The sequence below is a fragment of the Dendronephthya gigantea genome, unplaced genomic scaffold, assembly GCF_004324835.1.
Source record: "Dendronephthya gigantea isolate DGI-Jeju-01 unplaced genomic scaffold, DenGig_1.0 000110F, whole genome shotgun sequence".
NCBI lineage: Eukaryota > Metazoa > Cnidaria > Anthozoa > Malacalcyonacea > Nephtheidae > Dendronephthya > Dendronephthya gigantea.
In genome coordinates this window covers 517,747-543,002 of record NW_021163120.1, presented here as the reverse complement: position 1 = coordinate 543,002, position 25,256 = coordinate 517,747, and the positions used below count along the sequence as shown (strand labels likewise).

Sequence of the window (25,256 nt, the reverse complement as noted above, 5' to 3'; positions counted from 1 at the left end):
ACCTCGCGAGGCAGTTAGTTCAGCCTGCCAGTTAGTTCAAACTTGCCTCTTCAGGAGAATTCCTCACGAAAAACTATCCGCACACGAGAGTAACTTGCTGAGCTAACAGCCACGAGTGGTCGACTAATAGCTTACGTGTGCGACTTTAGAGAGCTTTTGTCTAGATCAGATTACGATATGTATTCGGTCTTTATCCTATTCCGAGCGAGTTTGTTAGTCAATAACCACTGGTGTATATTCTGTAAGTTCAGCTCTCTAAGTGCGAAAAAGTGGTGAAAGTTGCACAGCAAAAAAATAGTGCTTCACAACAGTGCATGGCGTAATTTCTGTATAAATTGTTTTCTGATCTATCAACGTTTGGTGTATGGTTTTTTAACCTGTGCCTTTTGATGTATTGTTTTTTAGCGATTTGATACTTCAATCTAGGCTTCGTTGTGGTTTGTGCGACTGTCATAGCTAGAGATCGCCTCAATCGCTTCATTTTCTTAACATAAAAAGGTACATTTTTTAAAATCAAAAGAAAATTGCTGCGATTTGTGTATAGGAAAAGAAGTAAACTAGTTAAAGAGTATTTAAAGCCGCGATGGCATGGCGTCTACGCTTTCCTGTCGACGAAATGGTCGAAGTGCTGGTAACCCACGTGGAGGCAGAAACGGGCAATTTCTTCGTTCAACTCAGCGACTCGAACAGTTCAAAACTCGAGGATCTTATGGGAGATATCGCCAATTTCGTTGCCCACAACACCTCAAGTTCTTTAAGGTCGAAGATTTTGAGAGTCGGCGATATTTGCCTGGCTCAATACCACCTCGACGAGGTTTGGTATAGAGGTAAAGTTTTGGGTGTAAATAATAACAGTTATAAGGTGTTTTTCTTTGATTATGGAAACTGCGATTTAGTTGCATCCAATAACGCTATGCTAGCTACGGAGAAATTCATAACTTTGCCACCGCAAGCCTTTGAATGTGAACTTGCAGATGTTAAACCCACTGGAGAAAACTGGAATGCTGAACTGCTTGTGAAACTTGAGGAATTGATTTTGGAGCAAATCTTTGTTGCCCAGGCAGTTTCATTGAAAACCAACAACGTTTTAGTCCTTAGCCTATTCCAAGATGCAACAATGAGTAAGCTTGTGGTAGATCCATTAATTTCGGCTGGTTACCTTGAGCGCACCGAGGTTCCGCTTCCAGCCAATTCTGGTGGACCGAAGCAAAGTTACAAGTATTTGGAGCTGAATAATTTTAGCTTTGAGGATGTCCTTGTTTCCCACTGTGAGAATCCAAGTGAGTTCTATTGTATATTGATAAAGAACTCAACTGCATTGCATAGGCTGATGGAAGAATTGGAAAAGACTTACAGAGAAGCGACAGAGGACGATTACCCGTTGACATCTAGTTGCCAAAATAACCCATGCTGTGCCAAGTATTCCGACGATGATATGTGGTACCGTGCAATCATTACAAGCGAAACCCCTTCTTCCACTGGCGAAATTAATGTAAAGTTTGTCGATTATGGCAATTGCCAGACTGTCCATATTTCTAACCTTATGGGACTTGATGAAAGATTCTTGGAATTACCTATGCAAGCATTAGAGTGCACATTGTATGGAGTCAAGCCGATGGATAATAAAATCGATTGGCCTCAGGATGCTTGTGATTTGTTTGAAACACTCACCAGTGAAAAGCAACTTGTAAGCTATTTAAGCAACATTCGGGACAATGCTGGAGAAGTTTTTCTTTTCGACACATCTGAAGAGACTAAAGATATAAATTTTGGCCAAGTTTTAGTCGACCAAGGCAAGGCTGTTGCAGTTAAACCATTGACAGACTACAAAAAACCGCGAACATCTCAGCGTAGGAAGTCTTCGTTCGGCATCATAGATCTTGCTCCAAGCAGTACAGAAAAGGTTGTGGTCACAAATATAGAATCCCCATCGGACTTTTACTGCCAACTTCTAAAACATTCAAATGATTTGAGCAAGCTAATGGATGATATAAGTGAGTATTATGAAGCGCTTGGCGATGTTGATGATACCATAACCTTGCCTCAAGCTGGAATGCTTTGCTGTGGCAAATATACCGAGGACGATGGTTGGTATAGAGCTTTGATTTTAAGCTCGGATATTGCAAATCGGCAAGTGGAAGTAATGTATGTGGACTACGGTAATTTTGAGATGCTTCCCATCACAAGAATCAAAGAGTTAAAACCCAAGTTTGTGATGTTGCCTCAGCAAGCCATTCCCTGTTGCCTGTATGGTGTAAGCCCTTCTGCACCAAACTGGACCGACCAAGCAATTGAGGAATTTCAAAATGCAATACTAGACAAAGAACTGCAGATTAAAGTTGTCTCGCACAGCGAGGCACAGAATTATAGTGTATGTGTCATGGAGACTGTTGGTGATGAGGAATACAGCATTAACAAACAACTAGTTCAGAAAGGTAAGCATTTGTTGTTTTTTAAATCTGGTATCTATTCAAAAAATTAAATTCGGCGAAGTTTCGGTGAGAAGCATTTGTTGTTTTTTAAATCTGGTATCTATTCAAAAAATTAAATTTGGTGAAGTTTCTGTGAGAGCATCAACAAAACTGATACAAGTAGAATTTTTTTCCAACAAAGCATTTTATGCTGCAATCACCGCAGACAAAGAGATTGATGAATGTATGACATGGTCCATCGCAATTATCGCTACTCTGGTTTAATAAAAGTAATCGCCACAAGGATTACATTCACGATCTATGTGTTGTGATTACTTTCATTAATTAAACCAAAGTAGCAATGGATTACATACCTGCTTGCTGTAAACTTATTAACTTCAATTTGTATGACATGGTATTGTCTGAAGTGTGGGCTGAGACATAGGGTGGAAGCTGGCTCAAAAGCAATAAAGAAAGGGGGTATTTCGAAATAATGTTCTGTAATTTTGCATGATGTGTTAACAGTTAGCTGTCAGTTCCCAGGTAGCCCAGAAGTTTGTTTGTGCAGTTTCATGTATTGCAATCAGTGACATAATGAATTCACATTCATTCACAGTTGAACATGGGGGAATTTCGTTTTAAACTAATCTGCATATTTGTTTACATTTTTTACACAAAGCCAATCAGAATGCCTTAATTTTTAAAACTTCATGTAAAATGGTAAATAATGAACCTTTTTACCGGAAGTGGTCAGATTTTTTTGCATTCTGATTGGGTAACTGAAAATATAAACAAACTTGCTCATTGGTCTAAAACCAAATTTCCCCTTGTTTCACTGTTGTGAATGTGTGTCACTGATTGCGATATATATATGCAGAACTGGACACACGAGCTTCTGGACTACCTGGACCAATGACCAAGACCGTGAGGCTCGTTCTTGCGTTATGGCTTATTTCTACACTTATTTGTAAAAATTAAAAATTCGTTTTCGTGCACGTGTTGAAGAAGGATGTTTGCATCTTTGCACGTGGCTTGTGAGAGTAAAACTTGAAATCCATTTCATTTAAGGTGGTGTTAAATTTAAAATGTCTATGTTCTGACGTAATTACCGAAAAGGTCTATTGCTGAGGTATGAGTTTGTGTGTTTTTTCAGGTTTTGCGATATCTGATGAAGATCATCCGGGAGTTCCAGTCGAGACAGGTTTTCAAAATTACCATCCACCAGCCGTAGATATTGGTAACTATGTTGACATTGAAGTCACTCACGTTGAGAATCTCGACCAGTTTTGGTGCCATCTTGTCTCCTCGGCGGATGACATGGAAAGTCTGATGGCAAATCTTCAGGAGTATTACGACCTGAATCCACCAAAGGGGACAGACTTGAACGTATTTAACAAAGGTAACTGTAATATAGCTAACATTGATATGTTTTTCCCGAACGTTAATTCAATGCCTAAAAGTTTGGATCTATAAAAGACACTTTTCCCGCTAAAACGTAAAATCGTCAACAGACTAACTGAAGCGAATTATAAAACTTCAGACCCAATAGAATCTTAGCCCCTCGTGTCTTTTTCGCGCCTTTTTTTCCCTTTTCGCGCCTTTTTTTCGTTTTCGCGCCTTTTTTTTTCTTTTCGCGCCTTTTTCCCCTTTCGCGCCATTTCCCTCATTTCGCGCCTTTTCTCCTCTCTCGATTCACAAATGATTATACAAACTAAGCTGTTTTCTTGCCCAAAAATTATTAGCAAAATATACATAACGACCCAGTTGCAACATTTTAGGCTGCCAAAGAAATAGAGATCATTTTCCTGTGTTTTTATGCTAGTATACAGATACTATAGGTTTTGAGTTATAGCCGTATGTTTTTCTATTTCTCCTTGTCTCATGTATATTTATCGCTGTTTCTGGCGAAATATGCCGTTTTATTCAGTTTAATGCGATTCGTTTATTGTCACCAGGGAGCCCGTGTTGTGCACGGTTCAGTGATGACAACTTGTGGTACCGTGGAAAGATTCTTGAAAAAATGCCAAACAGTCGTTTTAAAGTTCGTTTTGTTGACTACGGGAATTGCGAAATTGTTTCTGCGAAGAGGTAAGTCAATGCTTGAAAACGTCGTTTTTCAATGGTCCAGAACAATGGGAAATTGAAGTTGAGTAAAAGAGTAGGAACTAATAAGGCGACTTATTGTTTTAGTATAAATTTCGGGGTGTTTACAAATAATAATCAACATAATTTCATAAAAATTCATGATTACTTCAACTGTCTTATTTGAAAAACAACAAAAAAAAGCTATAGTCACCGGCCAGTGACTAGACGGAGACAGTATATCTTGACCAATCAAGTTATTTCAAAGGGCGTTACTGCCGTTAGGGCGTTTTTAGAAACGGGAAGGCATCGTAAAAAAAGGGTAAACGCTTCACATCTATTTTAGTGTCGCTGTTTTGAATCCGGAATTTCTGCAGTTACCAATCCAGGCCATCGAATGTAGCCTCGCGAACCTGCCTTCGGCTCACAAGAGAGCGAACAAGTTTGTTAGTAAATTTCTCGCCATGGTGGACGGCAAAGAGCTGGTTGGTCGGATGGACGAACGTGTCAATAATGGCAAATATTCGGTGTTGCTGATCGATACAGGTGGAGGTACATCTGTTAACATCAACGAAGAGATGGTTGAATTTAGCACCGGGAATAATGCGAAGCAAAATGCTGAGAAAGGTATGTTCTTAAGTCGAGTTTTCACTCGTATTTTTTGTTCTCACATGTTTTAATTACACTGTAAACAAACCAAAATTGTGTGTTGAGTATATCTTTGGAATCAAGGTGAAAGTACAATAAAACATTCAGGAGATAGACAAAGGATGAAATGCCTGAAGTTGATTAAATAAATTTGGCGGCAATTTTAAATATGAATATAGCTAACTGCATAACAAGAGAGGGAAGCGAAAAGAAAACACAATTTTAGGTTATTAACCGATATTTTCATGCAGTAAAATGGTGTGTTCACGCATGGTGTTTCTTTACTTGCAAGCATTATTGTCGTACTACAAGTTAAGAATTTGCGCTGAATTTACAAGGATTTCAATTAAAATTTAACGTGACTGCCATCAGATATTCTGTAGCCTAAATAGACCTTTCCCTTTTAAATTTGCTTTGAAGCGCGAAATGCGTGATGGTAGTTGATTATCAAGGTCAATTTGAGTTGTGATTTCACCATTTTTAGGAGAGATTTAGTTTAGCAAAGAAGCAAAAAGAATCGGCAAGGTTTTCTTACAAATAAAATCGCTTCTAAGCAGAGCGATATCGCAACTCAAAGTTGCTTGATAATCAACTACTGTCACGCAATGCGCGCTTGAAAGCTAAAAGAGGAAAGGTCTATTTACACGGCATTTCACATTGTAGAACCTGTTGCAAAAAAAACATCGAAAGTGGATGAACCCAATATCGCCATTGGTACTGAAGAGCTCGTCTACATCACAAACGTGATCAGCTCCGAAGAATTCCACTGTCAGCTTGTTAAGACATCTTCTCAATTAGACAAACTTATGGACAGCATCGAATCATTCTACCGCGACCTCTCCCCAGACGATTCCACGTTTGTTAACCCACAAGTTGGCGATATTTGCTGCGCCATGTTCACGGTGGACGATGGTTTCTACCGGGCTGTCGTCACGAAGCTCTCACGTGATTGTGTCGAAGTCCGTTACCTGGATTACGGAAATAGCGAGGAGCTTCCACTTTCTCGAATTTGGAATTTGAATGCGTGCTTCACCGAGCTACCCGCGCAGTGCTTCCATGCTAAGCCACTCTCTCCGAGCTCGGAAAATACGGCGGATTTTGAGCAGAAAGTACTGGAGAAAGAATTGAAGGCAGAGATTGTTAAAAAAGATGACAATGGTGCTTACGTCGTTCGTCTATTAGATTCCAACGGAAGACCTCTATTCCCCAGTGGTTCTGAGAGGTCACAACAGAGACAAGGTACTCAGAGCTGTTTAACTGGATTGATAAAACTAGGGCACTTTCACACGATCTAATTTTGTCGGATCCAATTCACTTCTGACGTATTTAATATTAACTGATTATTGACTGAGCGTGAGGTCGTACTGTGAAATATCAAACCGAGGCTTTTAATATGTCCATGCAAAAAACTTTGGTCTGATATTTCACAATACGGTTTATTATATGGCTGAGCTGCATGAGACATCCAGGATACTGGTCCATATACGGAACATATAGACCACTCGTCAGCCAATCAGATCAGAGGATTTTGAAAAGCCAAATAGTAAAGTCTGTTATTGATAAAGCAGCACTGCGTTGTTATGATACAATGCGAGTCAATCTTTCAGAAGTGAATTGGATTTGGGTCGCGTGGTGAACAGTTTTTATTTTAACACAACATGTTTCTCTCTTTCTCTAGCGTCGTCTAAACGTACACCCTGTACGGTAAAGGACGCAAGTGTTTCAATCGACGAGACGATGCGTGTGTACATAACTTCTGTAACAAGTCCCGACGATTTCTTCTGCCAGCTTACTAAAACGACCGCTCAACTTGACGACTTAATGAACGAGATTGAAGAGCATTATCGACCGCTCGGAGATCAACAGGAGTCCTTAAAAGACCCAGAGGTAAAAACGAATGCTTTATGTATAGAATACTTTGCAAGTCACAATAAAGACTTCGTTTGTATTCAACTCGTATATGCTTTGACACCTACAAAAAATCGATGTTCTAACTAGCATTTTCTTACTTGTTATTCCCAATATAACCTTACTTGATAAGTTCCAATATAACCAGGGAGCAACGTGGCAGCGTCTTCAAACAACTTAGCATCAAGTGTGGTATAACAACTGCCTAAATAGACAAAATACTTCTCGACGTATTCTTCTTTTCGCCCTCAGGTCGAAACGTCGAGAAGTGTTTTGTCTATTTAGGCAGTTGTTATACCACATTTGATGCTAAGGCCCTAGGTATTGACTATATGTGCGTGATCTTGCTACTCAGAGTTGAGATTTAAAAATGCCGCAACTGTCTGCTTGTGGTCATTAATAGTGCATTTTTTGGCCAATTCCTCGTGCGCCTATAGCTAAATTGGTACTTCATAAATTGAAAATTCTGCCTTTAAAAACATAAAATGAACATCTAGTATAGTCACAGTGTATGAAGGTTACGTACACTCCCATGTTGTCAGAGGCCAGCCTATTGTGTTTCCAACATGACTGTGTCGTTTCTTCTGTTCTCAAAAGCTTTAAAAATCCTACAGCTTATTCCTCCATCATAGATTGGCGAGGCATGTTGTGCCATGTTCACTTTGGACGATGGTTGGTATCGTGCGAGGGTGAACAATCGTTCTGGTACCACATTTGATGTTTGTTACATCGATTACGGCAACTCAGAAACTATTCCCCAAATCAGAGTGAAGACTTTACACGAGAACTTTACGAGGTTGCCTGTCCAAGGTTTTCACGCCTGTGTTAAAACCGCGAACGCTGTGGATAGCTCGTCGTTTAAGGATAGTGTTTTGGAGAAAGAATTCGACGCAAGGATTGTTGCGCAGAATAAGGGGAGCGTGTTTGAAGTCGAGCTTTTCAACGCTGACGGGATGAAGTTGTTTGGAACTATGGATGATAGGAAAAAAAGTAAGTAAAGCATTAGTTTTTCAACACCTTCAGTCGGTTCGTTCAAGGAAGATTACAGCGTTTTTGATTGGTTGCTAATAGCTACACAGTTTTGGCGCGAAATTTACATATCTTTTCAGAGTAAATAAAAGACTATTTACTGTTCCGCCTCTCTAGGTAGACAAAAAAATGGAAAAACCATTTTTAACGGGATTTCTAAAATATTTTCAAGATAATTAGCCTTAACTCGTCTGCAATGAAAGTGCTTCAATGAAAGCAGTTTCTGTCATTATTAAACAAATTGAGTTTCGATTTTGCCTGGCTTTTAAGCAGGTAAACAATAGTCAATTAATTTTCGGTCGTTTCTGCGTTCGGGGGGAAAATGGCCAATCTTTTTTGACAAGTCACTTTCGTCAATGAGAAGTTGTGTAGAAGTAAATTTGAAGTCTTTATTTGCTGTATTAAGTGAGTAATTGGGAAATGAGGATATATTCTATTACATCATTCACCTTGTTGAATGCAAGCGGCAGTATTTGACTCCGATAAGCTCCGAAAATTTCTAAGCTCTTTCTCATGGATTGCATTTGAATTATTTTTCCTTTAAGCCGAAGTATACAAAGTCGAGGAAGCCCAGGTAACGAAGGGTGCCAAAGAACACGTTTATGTGACGTTCTTTGAAAGTCCCGAAAGCTTTTTCTGTCAACTCACGAAGACCTCGAAACACCTGGATGAGCTTATGGACAGGCTCGAAGAATTCTACCGCCCCCTGGGCGATGGCGATGAACGTCTGGTAAAGCCAAAGATTGGCGATACTTGCTGTGCAATGTTCACCGAAGATGACGGATGGTATCGTGCCGTCATTACTAAGGTAATGCAATAGGAATTTATCTGGAAAACGTTGAGGTAGAAATGGTAGCCATTCTCGTAACAATTCATGTCTTAAGATGGTTTTCAGTTCTGTCTAGGGTCTCTATAAAATCTGGAACGATTATAACTGTCTTTTTTGGCGGCCATCTTTGAATCCCATTTTAAAGCCAAATCAAGAACCAGCGCCAACCTCTTTCTATTGTTTTTTTCACGTGATCCATAACCGTGAAGAAAAATATTGTAAAAAAAGGACTGGCACTAGTCCTCCGATTTGGTTTCAAAGATGGCAACAGAGTTATCATCCAGTTCATATATATAGTTCAGTGCTGACGATCAAACGAGTGTCCATTTTCTTATCAGGTTTCTGTCAATACAGTAGAAGTTAATTATATCGATTACGGCAACAGTGAGGAACTTCCGGTGTCCAGAATAAAGAGGTTACTCGCGTGTTATTGTGAAACGAGTGTCCAAGGCTTTTCAGCTAGGCTGGTTGGATCTACTTCGGCGGGAGTGGAAAAGATAAGGGAAGCCATCGATGGCAAGGAATTAATGGTTCGTGTGACAGGTCGAAAGGATAACGGTGTTTACGATGTCGAGGTCTATGATATGAATGGTAGAAGACTGTTTAGTTCTGCACAGGGTTCTGGGAAACCAGCAGAAGTGCGGTCAATAAATGGTAGGTATGGGCCGTTTTCAAAAGCCTGCACGAAGTCCACCAATTCACCATAGAGAAAAATATATCACCAAGTCGTCGAAAATATTTTTTGCAATTTTGAATGGGTTTCAACAGCGATGTTGTGTTGTTTACTGCATGTGTCGCTTTGATAAAGCAAGGAATTGCAGCTGCCTCCTGACGAACTTTTGTGTCTGCAAGGTAGCATTTTCTGTTGAAAATAAGAATTTTTTCTTTATTATTAAAAGGGCATGTTGATTTCGACGTCTCGCTACAATCTTTTCGATGGCAGCCGGAGAACAAAATTCTTCAAAAGAAAGCCGATTTTCAGTAAATTAATATGACATAATAAGTATTTCAAGATTGTTTTCTAACCGATTGGAATTAGATAAAAAGTTCGACATGTGATATCTTTTTATCCCTCCATTTTATGTTTACTGTATGTAGTTAAATAGGACTTATTTTGTTAGGACTTATATTGTAAGTTTCCCCAACTTTCCCTATGATAATACTAAATTAACCTGACTTTTTGCTCTTTTTTCGGACAGATTTCTTGAGTTCGTACAACATCCTGTCAGGATCACAGATGGACGTCTGTGGATCTCACTGCGAGAGTCCCAATATGTTCTACCTTCACCTGGTGAAGAATAAAGGAAGTCTGGAGAAGGTTATGACAGAACTGACTGAAGTGTATTCTAACCTCAAACCAACGGATAAGGCAGTTGTCAATCCTGTAGTCCACATGTTTGTTGCTGCCAAATACCCAGGTGAGACGATGCCCCTAGAATCCTGGTCACAGCATATAATCGATTCAGGCAAAAGAAATTCAACTCAACACAACCGTAAAAAGAGCATGTTAGATTATAATAATTTATAAAGGCCCGTTTACACTTGCGATTTTTTCTGGGATTTCATGTGCGATCTTCTTTTGATAGATGTGAACGAGTGGATTAGTTAGGGACGTTGTAATAAGAGCTCTTATTCATCAGAGCATTCGTAACTAGTTACTTGTTCACATCTACCAAAAGAAGAAAATCGCACCTGATGAAGATTTTATAATCGCACATAATGAAGATTAATATTTCCTAATGGAAGTATTTGTTTGTTTTAGTGGATGGTGGATGGTACAGGGCGCGTATTCTCAGTATTCCTTCTCCAAACGAAGTGGAAGTTTGTTATGTTGATTTCGGAAATTGCGAGCGTGTTGGTTTACATGACATCAAAACGCTTGCTCCCGCGTTCCATGACACGCCCGTGCAAGCGGTCAAATGCCGTCTGCATGACGGGAAGGAAAAGTGGAATGGTAACGAGTGCGATACATTCGAGATCTTGGTTCTTGAGAAGCACCTCATTGCAGATGTGAAGTCCATCGGTAAGATATCAAACTTTTGATCTTTGATTTGAACATTGAATGTTGTGAGTTACGATTCATAATGAATGCATGTGACTCAAGTTATTGAGTTCCGAAATACCACATATTTGAACAGTCTTGACCTAGTAGCTCAGTTGGAAGAGCATTGGATTAGCAAACCAAAGGTCGCTGGTTCGATTCCCTCCGTGGTCAAACTAATTTTGCTCGCTTGGTAACTTGGTACCTCCACTGAGAACCATTACAATCGTGTCTGACAGGATGCAATGTTCTGTTCTAATAATACTACGGAGGTGAAAAGTTTGTTAGTTCATGGCGTCAAACGTAGACTGATTCTTACATCTGCAAAATTATTTTCCCTTGAATACCACACTAGAAATTACACTGAATGCAATGACGAAGTTTGCTCGTGAAATCTCGGGAAATTAATTTCTGTTTATGTACAAATGAGATTTTGTCTTCGAATTTCCATAAAAACCCTTAAAAAAGCCCTTTGATATTGCTCAAGTTTCAACTTTCTTTGAAAGAACGAACGCTGTATCCGGTTTTACACCACAGGAAAACTTGTGGTTACAAGATCGTTTTTTAATATCCCTCGTTTCATTTAAGATACGAACACCCAAACTTTGACGGTCTCCCTGTTCGATACCCATGGCTCTGAAAATGTAAACATCCTCAAAGCTATCAGCGCTAAATCCTCAAGAAGTCAGGAAAAACTACCCAAGCTCACAAGCCTTCCCAAACTCCAACTCAAAGACGTTGAAAATGTCCTGGTCGAGAGTGCGGAATCTCTGGATAGTTTTATCTGCCAATTTACAAGACTTAACCTCGACCTTGACACAGTGGCGGACATGATGTACGAAACTTACCATGAGGGGACCCCACCGGACTTTGTCGCTACTCCATTACAAGTCAATGACGTGATCGCCGCCATGTTTAACGAAGACGAAACATGGTACCGGGCATCTGTCTCGGGGCTAAACCCCGATGGTGGCGTGCACATGACTTACATTGACTACGGAAATTCAGAGACGATTCCCCGAGCGGAGATTGGGAAACGCGTACGGTATCTTGAAAAGGAACTTCTTCGTTATCCGCCCATGCGCGGTGTGATGTGTTCGTTGTCACGTGTCAGCACTGAGGGGAAACGGTATTCGTGGACCCCACGCGCGCACGACGCGTTCGTTCGCTATGTTGTCGAGAAGGAATTTCGAGCAAGGCTGAGCTCCGATAGGGAACCGTACCAAGCCCTCCTCGAAGACAAATTAGGAAGCATACACACGTGGCTGGCACGTGAAAAACTCGTGACAAGCAAGGACTCTGAACCGGAGGTGGTGCAAGATGATTTCTATGAACTTAAGGTGGCTGTGGGGACATCATGTGATGTTTACGTAACACATTCGAGAAATCCCGAGGATTTCTACGTTCAACAGGCTGCGAATGCAGACGCCATTGACAAAGGTTTGTCCATCATGTTGACTGCCACGAATTCATAATATTTCTATAAATTAATGTCCTTATTTTTTGGCAGTGGGAGTTACAGGTTGTAGTACAGGTTGTATTCGACCATGGTCGAGTCCGCCGGAAAACGGTGTATTCGACCATGGCTGAGTCTACCCGAAAACGGCGTATTCGACGTATTTGACCATGGTCGAATGTACTGGAAAACGGCGTATTCAACTATGGTCGAGTGTACCGGAAAACGGCGTATTCTACCATGGTCGAAACAAATTTGCTGATTGGTCTAAAACGAAATTTCTCCTTGCTTTTCGTAGACATTACTGCATGTCTTAATAAAGTCTGTTCACACGATCCAATTTTGTCGGATCGAATTCCTTTCTGACGTATGGAATGTAGTCTGCTAGTGATAAAGCAGTACTGCATTGGCGGCTTAATTTGCCGCTCATATGCATTATTTCAAGTCAACAGCGTATAAAACATCCATCAGAATTGAATTGGATCTGAAAAAATGACATCGTTTGAACAGACTTCTACCTTGTCTGCATTGTATTGCTAGTTATGGACGACATACATACAAGCTGTACCGACGGATCCCGAGGAGCAATAGTGGATATCAAGCATGGCACCCTTTGTGCTGCTCAGTATACTGCGGACGATGCCTGGTACCGCGCGAGAGTTACACAGGAGCCTGGGCCTGACTCCGTAGAAGTGCTTTTTGTCGATTACGGAAATACGGAGGTTTTACCGAAAGAAAGGTAACGAAGAAAGTGGATTTTATTTCTTCACATTGACCTCATAAAAATCCCATTTGAAATTAATCTTTTTCATGGTAATAAATGCTCCATCCATGTTCCAAAACGTTCCATTTCGGTCAGTGGGTGATTGAATAAGAATATTACGGAATGAAAAAATTGATCTTTTTGTTTAGAATAAAAGAGCTCGATCCCAGTCTGCTTGAGCTACCCGCGCAGGCCATATGTTGTGGCTTGCAGATACACCACCAACCAAGAGCCTGGGATTCAGAAACGAAGGAACGATTTGAGACAGCCACCGCTGACAAGTGCTTAAAGATGACCGTGCTGAAAGACCTGGATGTTAAATTGCTGGTGACAATGACGGATGAGGAGGGATCACTATCATTGAATGACATGTTTAGTCAAAAACCATCTGAACTATCTGAGGACTCTGCCGAGGTATTGTATACCGCCCAGGCTTGCAATTTTGGGAGTTTCTGTTGGCACAGCAGGTTGAATTCAGTTGTTTTTAATGTTTAACTATGAAAATTTTTTTGATCTGTTCAAAAATGCTTAATTACTAGGATTTAATGCAGTTTAGAAGTCCTGTAGCCTCATAAAAGCAGCCGCAACTTTTCACTTGTTTGGTATGCTACAGCACGATTTGAGATTTATCGCATTCCTCTCGTTTTCACAGCCAGCCGAGATATCCCTTACGGCGTTTCCTGTGACAGGAAAACAAACCGCAGAGGTTTACATCAGTCACTTGGTCAACCCCGGTGAATTCTATGTGCAGCTTTCTGGAACTGAGGAAGAGCTAGAACGCTTGGCTGAACTTTGTGCCCAGACTTACGACGGCCCAGAAAGTGAGAGTTATAAACTGCCTAATCCACAAAAGGTGTGTAGAAACACGTATTCTTTTCCGCTCATCGCAAAAACAAATTCTCGCGGCAATATACTTGCATTGAAAGCCTCACGAAGCGTGAAAATATTTTATGCCCAAAACTCTGAAAAACTGAAGACTCTCGCTTTCAATATCATTTACCAGTTGTATTAGAGTCCACTGGTACTTTTCTTTGCAATTCATTTCGAAAAGAGCCTAGCTATTGAAACAAGCTTTGCTATTGGTTGATTATAGCCATAAAATACAATGAACTTTAGAAACTGATTTTCAAAAGAACGAATCATAAACACAGTTCACTATTGTTACAAATATCCAATCAAATAACTGGATCATATTAGGTAGATCCTTACGAGAGATATCAGCGCCATTTTAGTGATAACGTTAAATCCTTTTCTCAGGATATGTTCTGTTGTGCGCGTTACTCTGAAGACGAGGCCTGGTATCGAGCCCAGATCCTCTCCGTCGACCCCACCAATCACACAGCGACCGTTCGTTTCGTCGACCATGGCAACACTGACGTGGCGAATCTCGCATCAGATCTTCGTCGACTTTCAGCTGAACTTTCAACATCGCCTTGTCATGCTATACCCTGCACCCTCGCGCGTGGCTCGTGGACGCCCGAACAGTGCTCCAGTTTCGAAGCTGCCGCATTGGATAAACCACTTCAAGCAACGTTTGAAGCGTACCTCGAGAAAACTTGGATACTGACGCTTAAAGACGGGACTACCTCGTTGAATCAGCTACTCAAACCTTCCGCGGTTACCCCGTCTGTGCAAAAACCACGTTTGGCCATTGGGGACGAGCCCGCTGTGTACATTGTCAGCGTACATTCACCAGATGACGTCATCCTTCAGTTAAGTGGTCACGTGAGTGACTTGGAGGCATTAATGGATGATATAGCCACTAACCCACCTCAGGACACGTTACCGATCACGCAAGTGGAAACTGGAGCGTCTTGTCTCGCTCTGTTTACTGAAGATGAGGCCTGGTATCGAGCAAAGGTAAGAGTGTTACTTATATATAGATCAGAGGCCGGTTGTTCAAATGCCGTCAATGATATTTAAAATATAATTGAGTATAAATATGATACAATTCAGATCCCCGTCAATGGTATTTAAAATATGATTCAGATCTACGTTGATGATATTTAAAATTTAATTCAGATCTACATTAATGTTATTTGAAATATAATTCAAATATTAAATATAAATTTTTAGGTCCTGGATTGCGATGGTGACCTGGTCAGGGTCCTTTACGTGGATTATGGTAATGCGGAATGGTTAGATGCCGACAGGCTTGCTCCAATATCTGAACGATTCTCAAATCTACCCGAAGTCAGTGTCCGTTGCTGTTTCGATCTCTCAAACGGTGGGGAAATCTGGACGGATGACGTTGGCGAGAAATTGGTTGAAATTTACGGAGAACACGAACTTCGTTGTAAGATTACGTCCGAAAATGACGAGGTTTTTTCAGTTAGGCTGTTCTGTGATGGGGAAGATGTCTTGGCCAAAGTTTTAACATCTGGCGAGGTTGCATCAGCTTCGGATAGTGGAACTACCGCAGAAGTGGCGATCTCTGATCGTTATCAGGTCAAAGAACTAACAGCAGGTAAAATAACCGTTGTGAAAATGACCGGAAAATTTAGGGGAACGAATCAAAGATCTCAATGAGACGACTCACGCATGCACGAATAGCCGATTAATTGTTGGCTAGTAGACTAACCGGATAAACAAGTTTTTAATACTAAGCGCGCAAAGCAGCTTGGTCGAGTTAATGGCACTAAAGAATGCGAGAGAGTATCCGTGAGTCAAAAAGGGAAAGTTCACTCTTCCCCTCCTTTTGATAGATGTGAACGAGTGAATTAGTTACGGATGTCCAAATACGAGCTCTTATACATCAGAGCATCCGTAACTAGTCGCTCGTTCACATCTCCAAAAAAAAGAAAATCACTCCAAAAATTGCAAGTGTAAACGGGTCTTAACTAGCCTTTCCTTCCTCACATTTTCCAACAGTAAGTCGATATAGCGTTTATTGTATTTCTGTGGTTGACCTCAGGTGAACGGAAGGATGTCATATGTTCACATATTGAATCGCCTCAGAAACTTTGGTGCCAGCTCTCAGAAGATCAGGGCATTTTGGATGATCTTATGGATCATTTACATGAAGTATACAGTGCACTTAGCGCCGAGGAACTGCTGGTCACGAGTTACGACGTCAATTCAGTGTGTTGCGGCCAGTTTCTTGATGACGACGGTTGGTATCGAGCGGAAATACTTGGCAAGCAGGATGAAGGTACACCATATGTTGCTCCGTCATTTTGTACCACTTATCTGCTAGTAAACTGGATCAACTATACCCACCCAAAATGATGCTAGAATTAATGTATTACGCGGAAGTAATTTTCTCTGTTCTGTGTTCGTGAAGTTCATCCAGTGTTTTATCAGATCAGTGTTTATTTGTCAATGCATGCCAAACTATCGGACTATAACCAGTGAACTATAATAAAACTTGGATCGCTAGCTCTTATAGTTTAGCGTAATACTTGACTCAACAACTCCGGGTTTCCTTTTGAGATCAGTGGGCCAGCGTTCTAGTGTAGTTTAAACTTGTCTTTGATAACCATGATATGGTTCATATTAAGGTGTCATGGTGCGTTATGTTGATTACGGTAACGAGGAACTATTACCTACTGCAAGATTACGAAGTTTAAAGCCAGAGTTTTTGGCAATACCACGCCAAGCCATCGCGTGTTTGTTGGCCGACATCCAGCCCAGTGACGATGACTGGAGTTCTGACGCCATTACCGTTGTCGAAGAGTTTACCTCCGAAAAGTTTGTAGTTTGTATTTATTCAATACGCAATTCCCGTCAAAGAGTAATTTTTTAACTGGGCAAATAAAAATATTTTCCAAATTTCTTAAGGTCTGAGTTCACCCGTTCCAATTTTGTTAAATCCAGTTCACTTCTGACGGATGTTTTATAGCCTCGCATGTTGATCTAATGTTATTTATTTTCACTTACTCAATATACAATCATTTGTGTTGTATGCGAATATATGTGCAAAGCTTGATCTGCACTCTTTCACATCCGTCAGCTTGATGTCTTCGTGTGACACTGACATCACAGACTAAAGGAAAATCGAGTTTAATTTCGGCGCTATTATCATTGCTTTAACCGTCATTTCATTTTTATCAGGTCCCTTACGATCGAAATAAAAAGTGTGGATGATCTTGCTGCCACAGCTATCGTTTACGGCCGTTCAGAAGACGAGGAAATATCTTTAAGCGATCTTCTTGTCGAGAAATCCTTCGCAACTCGGTCTGTGGAATCTTCAAACGAAGCTCCAGGTAGTTTGGTAGCTGAAGTATCCTATTCGAACTTCCCAGCGAAGATTGGCGACAAGTTGAATCTATTTTACGTGTCTGCCGAATCACCAGCGAGTATTTGGTGTCAACTGTCCGACTCTGAAAACGATCTGCTTGATCTCATGGAGAAGCTTGGAGCGTTTTATGGAAACCTGAATGAAGGAGACTGGGCGCGTGTAGAACCGGTCGTTGGAGCGGCCGTTTGTGCCCAGTTCACTGAGGATGATTCGTGGTATCGCGCTGTGATATTGGAGACTGAACCGAGCTTAGCCGTTCAGTTTGTTGATTATGGAAACTCTGAGAAGTTGACTCAATCCAGAATTCGAATTTTGAAGCCTGAATTTGCAGCTTTACCCAAACAAGCTATCCACTTAGAACTTTCCGGTGTCTCACCCGAGTCTCTCGAAGAATGGTCGGAGGAAAAACAGGATGCGATGGAAGAATTATGTTCCGAGAAATGTTATGTCGGTGAAATTCTCGGAATCTCCGATAGCGCCATGGAAATTTCCTTACGAGAAATTGAGTCGCAGAAACTGTTGTTGGATGAGTTGTGCCAGGCGGAACTTGTTGCGAGGAAAGATGGAGATGGTGTTGAACAGGAAGACACGAAAGGAAGCGAGGCTTTAGACCAGCCAGATGTCGAGTCAGCCGCTGTTGAAGACCAGACAGTTAGCGACCTTACAGGAAATGAACTACCAGTAGATGACCAGGTAGGTCCCCCAGTGGGTGACCAGCTAGTGGACGAAAAATCAGTAGATGACCAGCCAATGGATGAAGTGCCAGTAAATGACCAGTCAATGGATGAAGTACCAGTAGATGACCAGTCAGCTGTGGATGAAGTACCAGTAGATGACCAGCCAGAGGATGAAGTACCAGTAGATGACCAGCCAGTGGATGAAGTACCAGTGGATGACCAGCCAGTGCATGAAGTACCAGTAGATGACCAGTCAGTGGATGAAGTGCCAGTAAATGACCAGCCAGTGGATGATGTACCAATAGATGACCAGCCAGTGGATGAAGTACCAGTAGATGACCAGCCAGTGGATGAAGCAACAGTAGAAGTAAAAGATCACTTAATAAATGACCAACCAGTAGACGACCAGCCAGATCTTGAATCACCAGATGTTTTGGACCAACCAGTGGACGACCAGCCAGTGGACCAGCAAGAAGTCGGTACACCAGCTTTAGAAGAGAAACCAGCCTATGATCAACTGCCTTTGGAAGAACCAGTTCTGGATGAGCGGCCTCCGATCAAAGAACAAGCGGACGATGTCCTACTCGCCCAAAATAGTCGCAGCGACGAAGCCGAAGACGTGACAAGAGGAGCTTCTCCAGGCGACAGCGAGGAAGATTTGAACGATGCAACAGCCGTTTGTCATGCCATCGACCGCTTGCTTGACGAGATTGACTCTCGCTCTGGTGAAGAAAACACAGACGATGGAAAACCAGCTGAAGAAGAACTCAATGAAGAGGCGCCCCCGATCACACCTGGGGAAGAGAAAACACCTCATCAGGATGAGGTATATTATATTCTAATACTTCAATCTTTTTAACCATACTCTATCCTAATTTATCCTACTATATACTACTCCAATTTTTCTACTTCATTTCCTCTCCTATTTTCTGTACCAGACAACCATAATCTCTCTTGCCTTCTATTCCCATCGTTGTTCATTCCGTTTTAGTTTACTTTATTCAACCTCTTCCATCAATCTTATCCCATTCTTTCTATCCCTCTTCACTCCTGCCCGCTGTAACCTACCCTGCCTTATACCTCACTGCCCTCCCTAATCTGCATTCTAACCACTCTATCTTCTTGTATTCAATTCTTCTTATCCGTTTCAGTCTACAACTGATGTTAAAGTACATTCCGAAAAAGAACCAATTGCTGACGATAAGAAAGTCTCTGAGGACATTCCCGAGGTCACGGTGGACGAGACAACCCCTTCGGAAATTACTGCACCAAACATCGAGTTTCAAAAAAACCAACTTTGTCTTGAAAGCGACTCCGCCACGGGCAGTAGTAGTACGACTCCGTCTTTTTTAAGCCCTAGGACTGAACTCACGGACGAGTCTCCCAGTGATGAGACAAACTCGTATATGACCCCGCCTGATGAACTCGTCTCGGAAACAGTCGGCGAAGATCAAGCGTTGTTTTCGTCTCCCGAGTCTGATACGAGCGACCGCCAACGTTACGCTTATCCCGAGATTAATCTCGGAGATATTCACAAGGTAATGTGATTGATTTCCTACAAGGAATGCTGCGATGATTTCCCGCCTTTTTTATCGCCATTCAAATACAGGCTTATCCATAATTATCCGGACTTCAGATATATCGCTTCGCTTTGCGCGAATAAAATCGCCTAGTGGAAAACGAACTTAAAATAGACAAATCATATCTCGACAGGAGTGTTAGGGCTGTTTTCCACGCGCGGGAAACTTAAAATGTTTCCAAATTTGTGTTATTTAACGAATGGGTCAACAAATGCATACTAAAATATGCAGAAAACAAAGTTCTTTCGATTTATTCACCTCGCTAAATATATAAGGATTTAGACTTTTACGTGCGTGTACGTGCGTATGAAAAACGCGACAGTGAAAAACAACCTTTATTGTGGTTCACTCTTAATAAGATTTTTAAGATTTTGATCCTAAATAGTCCTTAAATACACCTGGAATTTAACTTTAATGGTCATCACAAACCCTGTTTTATCCCAATATGTTCTCTTAGGTTACTATATCACACATTCAATCCCCGTCAAGTTTTTTCTGCCAATTGTCGAGAATGGAAATCGAACTTTCGCATCTCATGGAGACGATCCAAACGACTTTCACTGAAGATATCCAAGAAACACTTTCCATCGATGCCTCTAATGTGGGTGCCTTGTGCTGCGCCCAGTCCCCCGACGATGGCAAATGGTATCGTGCTGTCGTCAGAAACATCGGAGATGATGATCACGTCGATGTCACGCTTGTCGACTTCGGGAAAAACGTCAATCTGCCGGCGGGCGGACTAAAATCTATCAGTCATGAATTTGTCACCAGTCTTCCACGCCAGGCTATTCATTGCTCCTTAGTGGACCTTGAGCCCGCGGACGAGAAGTGGTCAGCGGATGCGGTGACAAAAATGACCGAAGTGTGTGCTGGGAAAATGCTGGAAGGAATCTTCCGATCACGTCATCGTAAGGTATACAATATTTATCTTCGTGACCCCGAAGACGATGACGCGGACTTCGTAAATAAACTTCTGGTGGATCTGAAATTGGCAAGGGTTACTGGAAGGGGTTCTGACTCCGGGGAGGTAAGAATTTCCGGTAGCAACCTATACCGATAGGGGCCTGAACATCCTGAACGTTTCTGCAAGAGAAGGCGATATTGGGCATTTCTTTGCAATGTTTGAAACCATTTTTTAAATGTTTTACAGGGTGCTGATTCAAGTGAAAGCAATGACGTAAATGAAGAAGGTATAGTCTACTATTTCGTTTTGCATTGTAGAAGATTTTTTCTTACCATAGCCCATAGATTCGAAATGCTTTTGATTCCGGCAAAACGTCATAGACTCATAGGAGTCTCGGTGGAAACGTAATGCACTGACGAGTGATATATTCGTGAACTCAGTCGGTCTGCGCAGTTTCCTAAATTAATTGGTGATTTTCTGAGGGTTGTGTTAAAGGCATTAACAGTCCTTCGTTCCATCACCAACAACAGCACCTTATAGCAGATGCAACTCTTCTCATAACTTTCCAGCCATATTTATAGAGATTTCTTTTCAAGGTATAAATAATTTTTCAAAGTAAATATCCCAAACTCACTTGCTTTAACTTTCCAAACTCTTAGAATCGATACCGGATGAGAAGAACGATGAAAAAGAACCAAGCGGTTCACAAAATGACGATCACCAGGTGAACAAATAGATAGGGCTCTAACGTCATTGGAAATTAATAATATATGCACGTTTACGTATAGATATATTCGTGTATGTTACCTTAGGCAATATAATTTCGACATCTTCCTATACAAGGAAACTTAGGGGAATTGTGTATTCCGCATAAAATTGAGGTCGTAAGTGTTGTTGATATTTTCTTCATCATCAAACCTGCTCTGAGTAAAAATGCAGGATATATTAATGCAAGTAGTATATGTTAGTCCAAATTATCTATTTAACTATTTATATAGGATAACATATAACCATATTTTTCTCGAATTGTGAAAAACTAGCTACTCCATTGGGCAAGACCTGGATGGTAAGGTTGTCTGAAGACTTGTGCAAATTTTCCTGTGTCAAAGCCCAATCCAACCGCTAGTTTTTCATAGAATACTGCATGTAATCGTGTTTTAATTTGCAGTGAAGTCAAAACACAATTTTCTTCCGTAATAACTGGTTTATATTTTACTGCATGTTTCAAAGCAGCTAAGATATTCATTGAAAATATAGCATGGACTTTAAAAATACTGAGGAAAGCATTAGGTAAATAAGGTGTATTTTTATATAGATATTTTTGTAGCTGGACAATTCCCATGTGTTGCAGCAAAGATCTTTGCACGATTCTTTGTTGCAACGTAGGGTAAAATTTATGTATAGAATTTGAAGGAATAGACAATATATGTATTTTTTGATTTTTTGTTTTACTAATTTTTAATCTCGTATTTTTTACTAACATTTAACACTGGTTTATCCATCTTCGTGTTCAGGGCTTTAACTAACACATTTTATACTAATAAACGTTGTTTTGGTAAGTTTTGTAAATATATAAATATATATTTTTGATGCCAGAAAGTTAGCGTCGTGAGATCTGCATAGAAGTGATTTGAACGTTGAACGTAGTGTAGTTCTTGTGTACTTGTACAACATGTGCGTTAGACAAAGATTTTAAACATTTTATTAGTTTTTTTCTTTGATAATAAAATTAGCAGTGGTGGTCATTAATAGCGTTAGTTGGGTAATGTTTGATGTATTTAGCCAGTTATTTTTGTTAGATTAGGAAAGAACATTTCTATTCAAGCAGTGTTTTTCTTTCAGAAAATAATTCAAAGAAGAATTGGGTTTAAATGCATGCTTTGTCCCTAAATTTCTTATCTAGTCAGTGGTGATAAATCACTTAGTTATAGTAATACAGTTTCAATTAGAATAGGTATTAGAATAGATTTTTAGTTCTTGAGAAATTAGTTTAGGAGTAGATATAACAATTAGATTTATTTAGACTTAAATATAATTATTTCTTTCTTTAACATTTTTAAAATCTCTTTATTAGTCTGAAACCAGCAGAATGGAGATTAGCAAAAGTGTGGAAGAGTTTCTAGAAAACTTGATAGAAGTCGCCATCGACCAAGCCGTCAAATCGGCAATGGAACTATCGGAGGACACAGAAGATGTTTCTGAAGGGCATAGCGAAATTGAAAATGTGGGCCGTAGTGAAATACAAGGTAAAGTTTCTCCTGCTTCGGGAGCAGCCGATGAAACCCACGACAAAAACAGCATTCTGTTAAACACGGAAGAAATTTCTACGGAGGAATGTACGACCGTCGCTGAAGCTGAAATTGAAGCTGAAATTGAAGCTGAAATTGAAGCTGAAATTGAAGCTGAAATTGAAAAGATTGCTATGGTGGAAGAGAATGAGACACAAAGTGGTTTGCAAACAGAAGTTCAGGAATGTTCTTTGGAGGAGATGGAAGACACGATTGGAGTTCACTGTGAAGAGTTCGGTGAGACGAAAGAGAGTGCTGGCTTTAGTGAACAGCGTGATAATTCAAGCTTTGATACATCAAGTGAAGGAGCTTCGGCTGCCATCTATGATGGTGATGCAGATAAAGATGTAGAAAACGAAGGCGAAGATCAAGAGAGCGCACAGACGATGTTGGAAGAGAAGGTTGATAAGCCCGAAGCATCAAATGAAACCTCCTCCGAAAATCATCAAGTTCCGAGCGAGCAGCATGATGTTAGAGGCGTTGATGATTCAAGCGATGTAGCTGCCATGGTGCTTATGGAAATCCCAGGCGAAGATGAAGGAAGCACAAAGACGATATCGGAAGAACTGGACGAGATCATCGCTCTTGCAACACATGAAACTTCTGCAGAAGTTACGCTGGATCCTAGCGGACAGCGTGATGAAAGAGGGAGTGATCTTTCAGGAGACGAAGCAACCGTAATCTCGTATCGTCAGGGTGAAGAAGCCTCGTACAAGGATGAGAAATGTGGAATGATTATATTAGACGAGAAGCCTGAAGCATCGGATGAAGTTCCTGCAGAAGACGGTCGAGATGTCCTTGGCATGGAAGATGATGAAGACTGTGATGAAGGACAGGATGAAGAGATTGCTGAACCTCATTCTGACGCGACAATAAATGAAGTTGAGGTTGATGACGTGGAAGCTGGCAGAAGTATAGCAGAAGGACAGAATGCTTTTTATGAGCATGTAGGAGGTTGCGAAGAACATGCTGAGAGTGTGAATGGAATTCTTCATGATGCTGATGATCAGTATTGTATTGACGAGCAGCCTTGTGCACCTGAAATGGAGATTGAGGTTGATCCGGCAGAAAAGGGGGAAGAGAACCCCGGGGAGCCCGAGCCTTGCGCAGTTGGAGAGTCTGAGGCATTTGGTGATAGCGAAAGTACGGATCCATGTATTTTACCCGCCATTGGTGAAGTTGAAGCTTCAGAAGATGTTCATGGGGAAAAGAACCAAGAAGTTGAAGATAGTATGGAAAATATAACCGTTGGCACTTGTGAATTGTCAGAACCTGATGCTGAGAATGGCGGTGTAAATGGACAGTCTTCAATTCAAACCGAGCTCGATGCAATTCCCTCAGTTTCTGAAGACGACCCCGGTGACGATCGTAAAATAGACGTCCACGAGCAAGTAATCGATGATAAGGACTTCTTTGAACAGCATACGACCGCCATTATTGAAACTCAGGTCAAAAATAATGATGATTTTGAGCACAGGAACGGCAGTACAGCTGATGAGGAGGATCATTGTGGCGTTGGAGACATGGATGGCAAACCATCTCTAGAAGACGACTGCCCCGGTGACACTCCAGAGAAAGTCGTTTTAGATGCTTTGGTGAGCGAAATTGCCTTGCGTGCCGAAAGTGTGGGCAGCAAAGACGAAGATTTTGATATCGATTAACTTTGCATTTAGTAATTTTTTGTGTGTCTCATGTTCACGTTGACATAATGTTTTTTATGAAAACTCAGAGATTTATATTGTTGAAAAGAAAAAAAAGACGCTACCTACTACGTTTTGGTAGTTTGAACGTTAGTTTTGTTAGTTCACTTTGAAAATTAAGTGCATATCTCGTATCTTAGACTTTGGGTTCATTCTCAAATCTTCTGCAATGTGAGAAGTGCAGTATATTCTTCAGTTTGAAAACCAGCGTGTGGCTGGCTTTTTGCATGTCGATAGATTTCACATAGTTTTTTCAGGGAAGATGTACTGTGCCTCTTCATGTTGCGATAAATATCAAGGATATGTAAACTCCTAAAGATTTTCCTTTGCACATCAAAATATGTTATGTTATAGTAAAAACGTTCACACCGCGTTTCTTCAACCTACAAGAACGAGCAGATATTTTTGTACATCTGGACTTGGAAATTGCATTGTTTTGCTATTAGAAATGTACTATATATACATTATATTTTATATAAAAACAGATGGCGACTGACGTATTGTTTCTTTCAACCTGAGGGTGGGTAGCACCGTAGCAATTCATAAAAGACATGGACGTTTAAATTGTCAGAACCATTTTAACAGGCATGTATTTGGGAAATGTCCGAGATCCGAAGTAGTCTAGAGGCCCCATTAAGCGATACACAACGAAAAAGTGGAGGCCCAAATTCGAGTGAGGACTAAATCTTAGCTATTCCGC

The 25,256-nt window shown here is 40.8% G+C and overlaps 1 protein-coding gene and 1 non-coding gene across 2 annotated transcripts; both read left to right on the top strand.

The window, feature by feature from the left end:
• The first annotated feature begins 421 nt into the window (after window positions 1–421).
• Window positions 422–24,994, top strand: LOC114535127. The gene is made up of 25 exons (XM_028556509.1): window positions 422–2,435; window positions 3,565–3,810; window positions 4,367–4,499; window positions 4,840–5,120; window positions 5,805–6,380; window positions 6,820–7,028; window positions 7,682–8,039; window positions 8,624–8,886; window positions 9,246–9,561; window positions 10,107–10,325; window positions 10,670–10,930; window positions 11,537–12,388; window positions 12,945–13,143; window positions 13,317–13,581; window positions 13,820–14,020; window positions 14,425–15,027; window positions 15,244–15,634; window positions 16,082–16,318; window positions 16,668–16,857; window positions 17,221–18,910; window positions 19,236–19,622; window positions 20,122–20,691; window positions 20,815–20,854; window positions 21,228–21,292; window positions 22,643–24,994. The coding sequence occupies exons 1-25, from the start codon at window positions 584–586 to the stop codon at window positions 24,515–24,517; spliced, it is 12,279 nt and encodes a 4,092-aa protein (XP_028412310.1). The 5' UTR covers window positions 422–583; the 3' UTR covers window positions 24,518–24,994.
• Window positions 11,050–11,122, top strand: Trnaa-agc. The gene has a single exon. It is a non-coding gene; the product is annotated as a tRNA-Ala (tRNA).
• Window positions 24,995–25,256: the final 262 nt, after the last annotated feature.

What these genes read in the sequence shown, in the direction of transcription:
- LOC114535127 (XM_028556509.1), top strand. Translation starts at nt 584, where the DNA reads ATGGCATGGCGTCTACGCTTTCCTGTCGACGAAATGGTCGAAGTGCTG. An exon ending in GAGGTTTTACCGAAAGAAAG is followed by an intron (nt 13,144 to 13,316) that starts GTAACGAAGAAA and finishes CTTTTTGTTTAG; the next exon opens with AATAAAAGAGCTCGATCCCA. An exon ending in CAATGACGTAAATGAAGAAG is followed by an intron (nt 20,855 to 21,227) that starts GTATAGTCTACT and finishes CCAAACTCTTAG; the next exon opens with AATCGATACCGGATGAGAAG.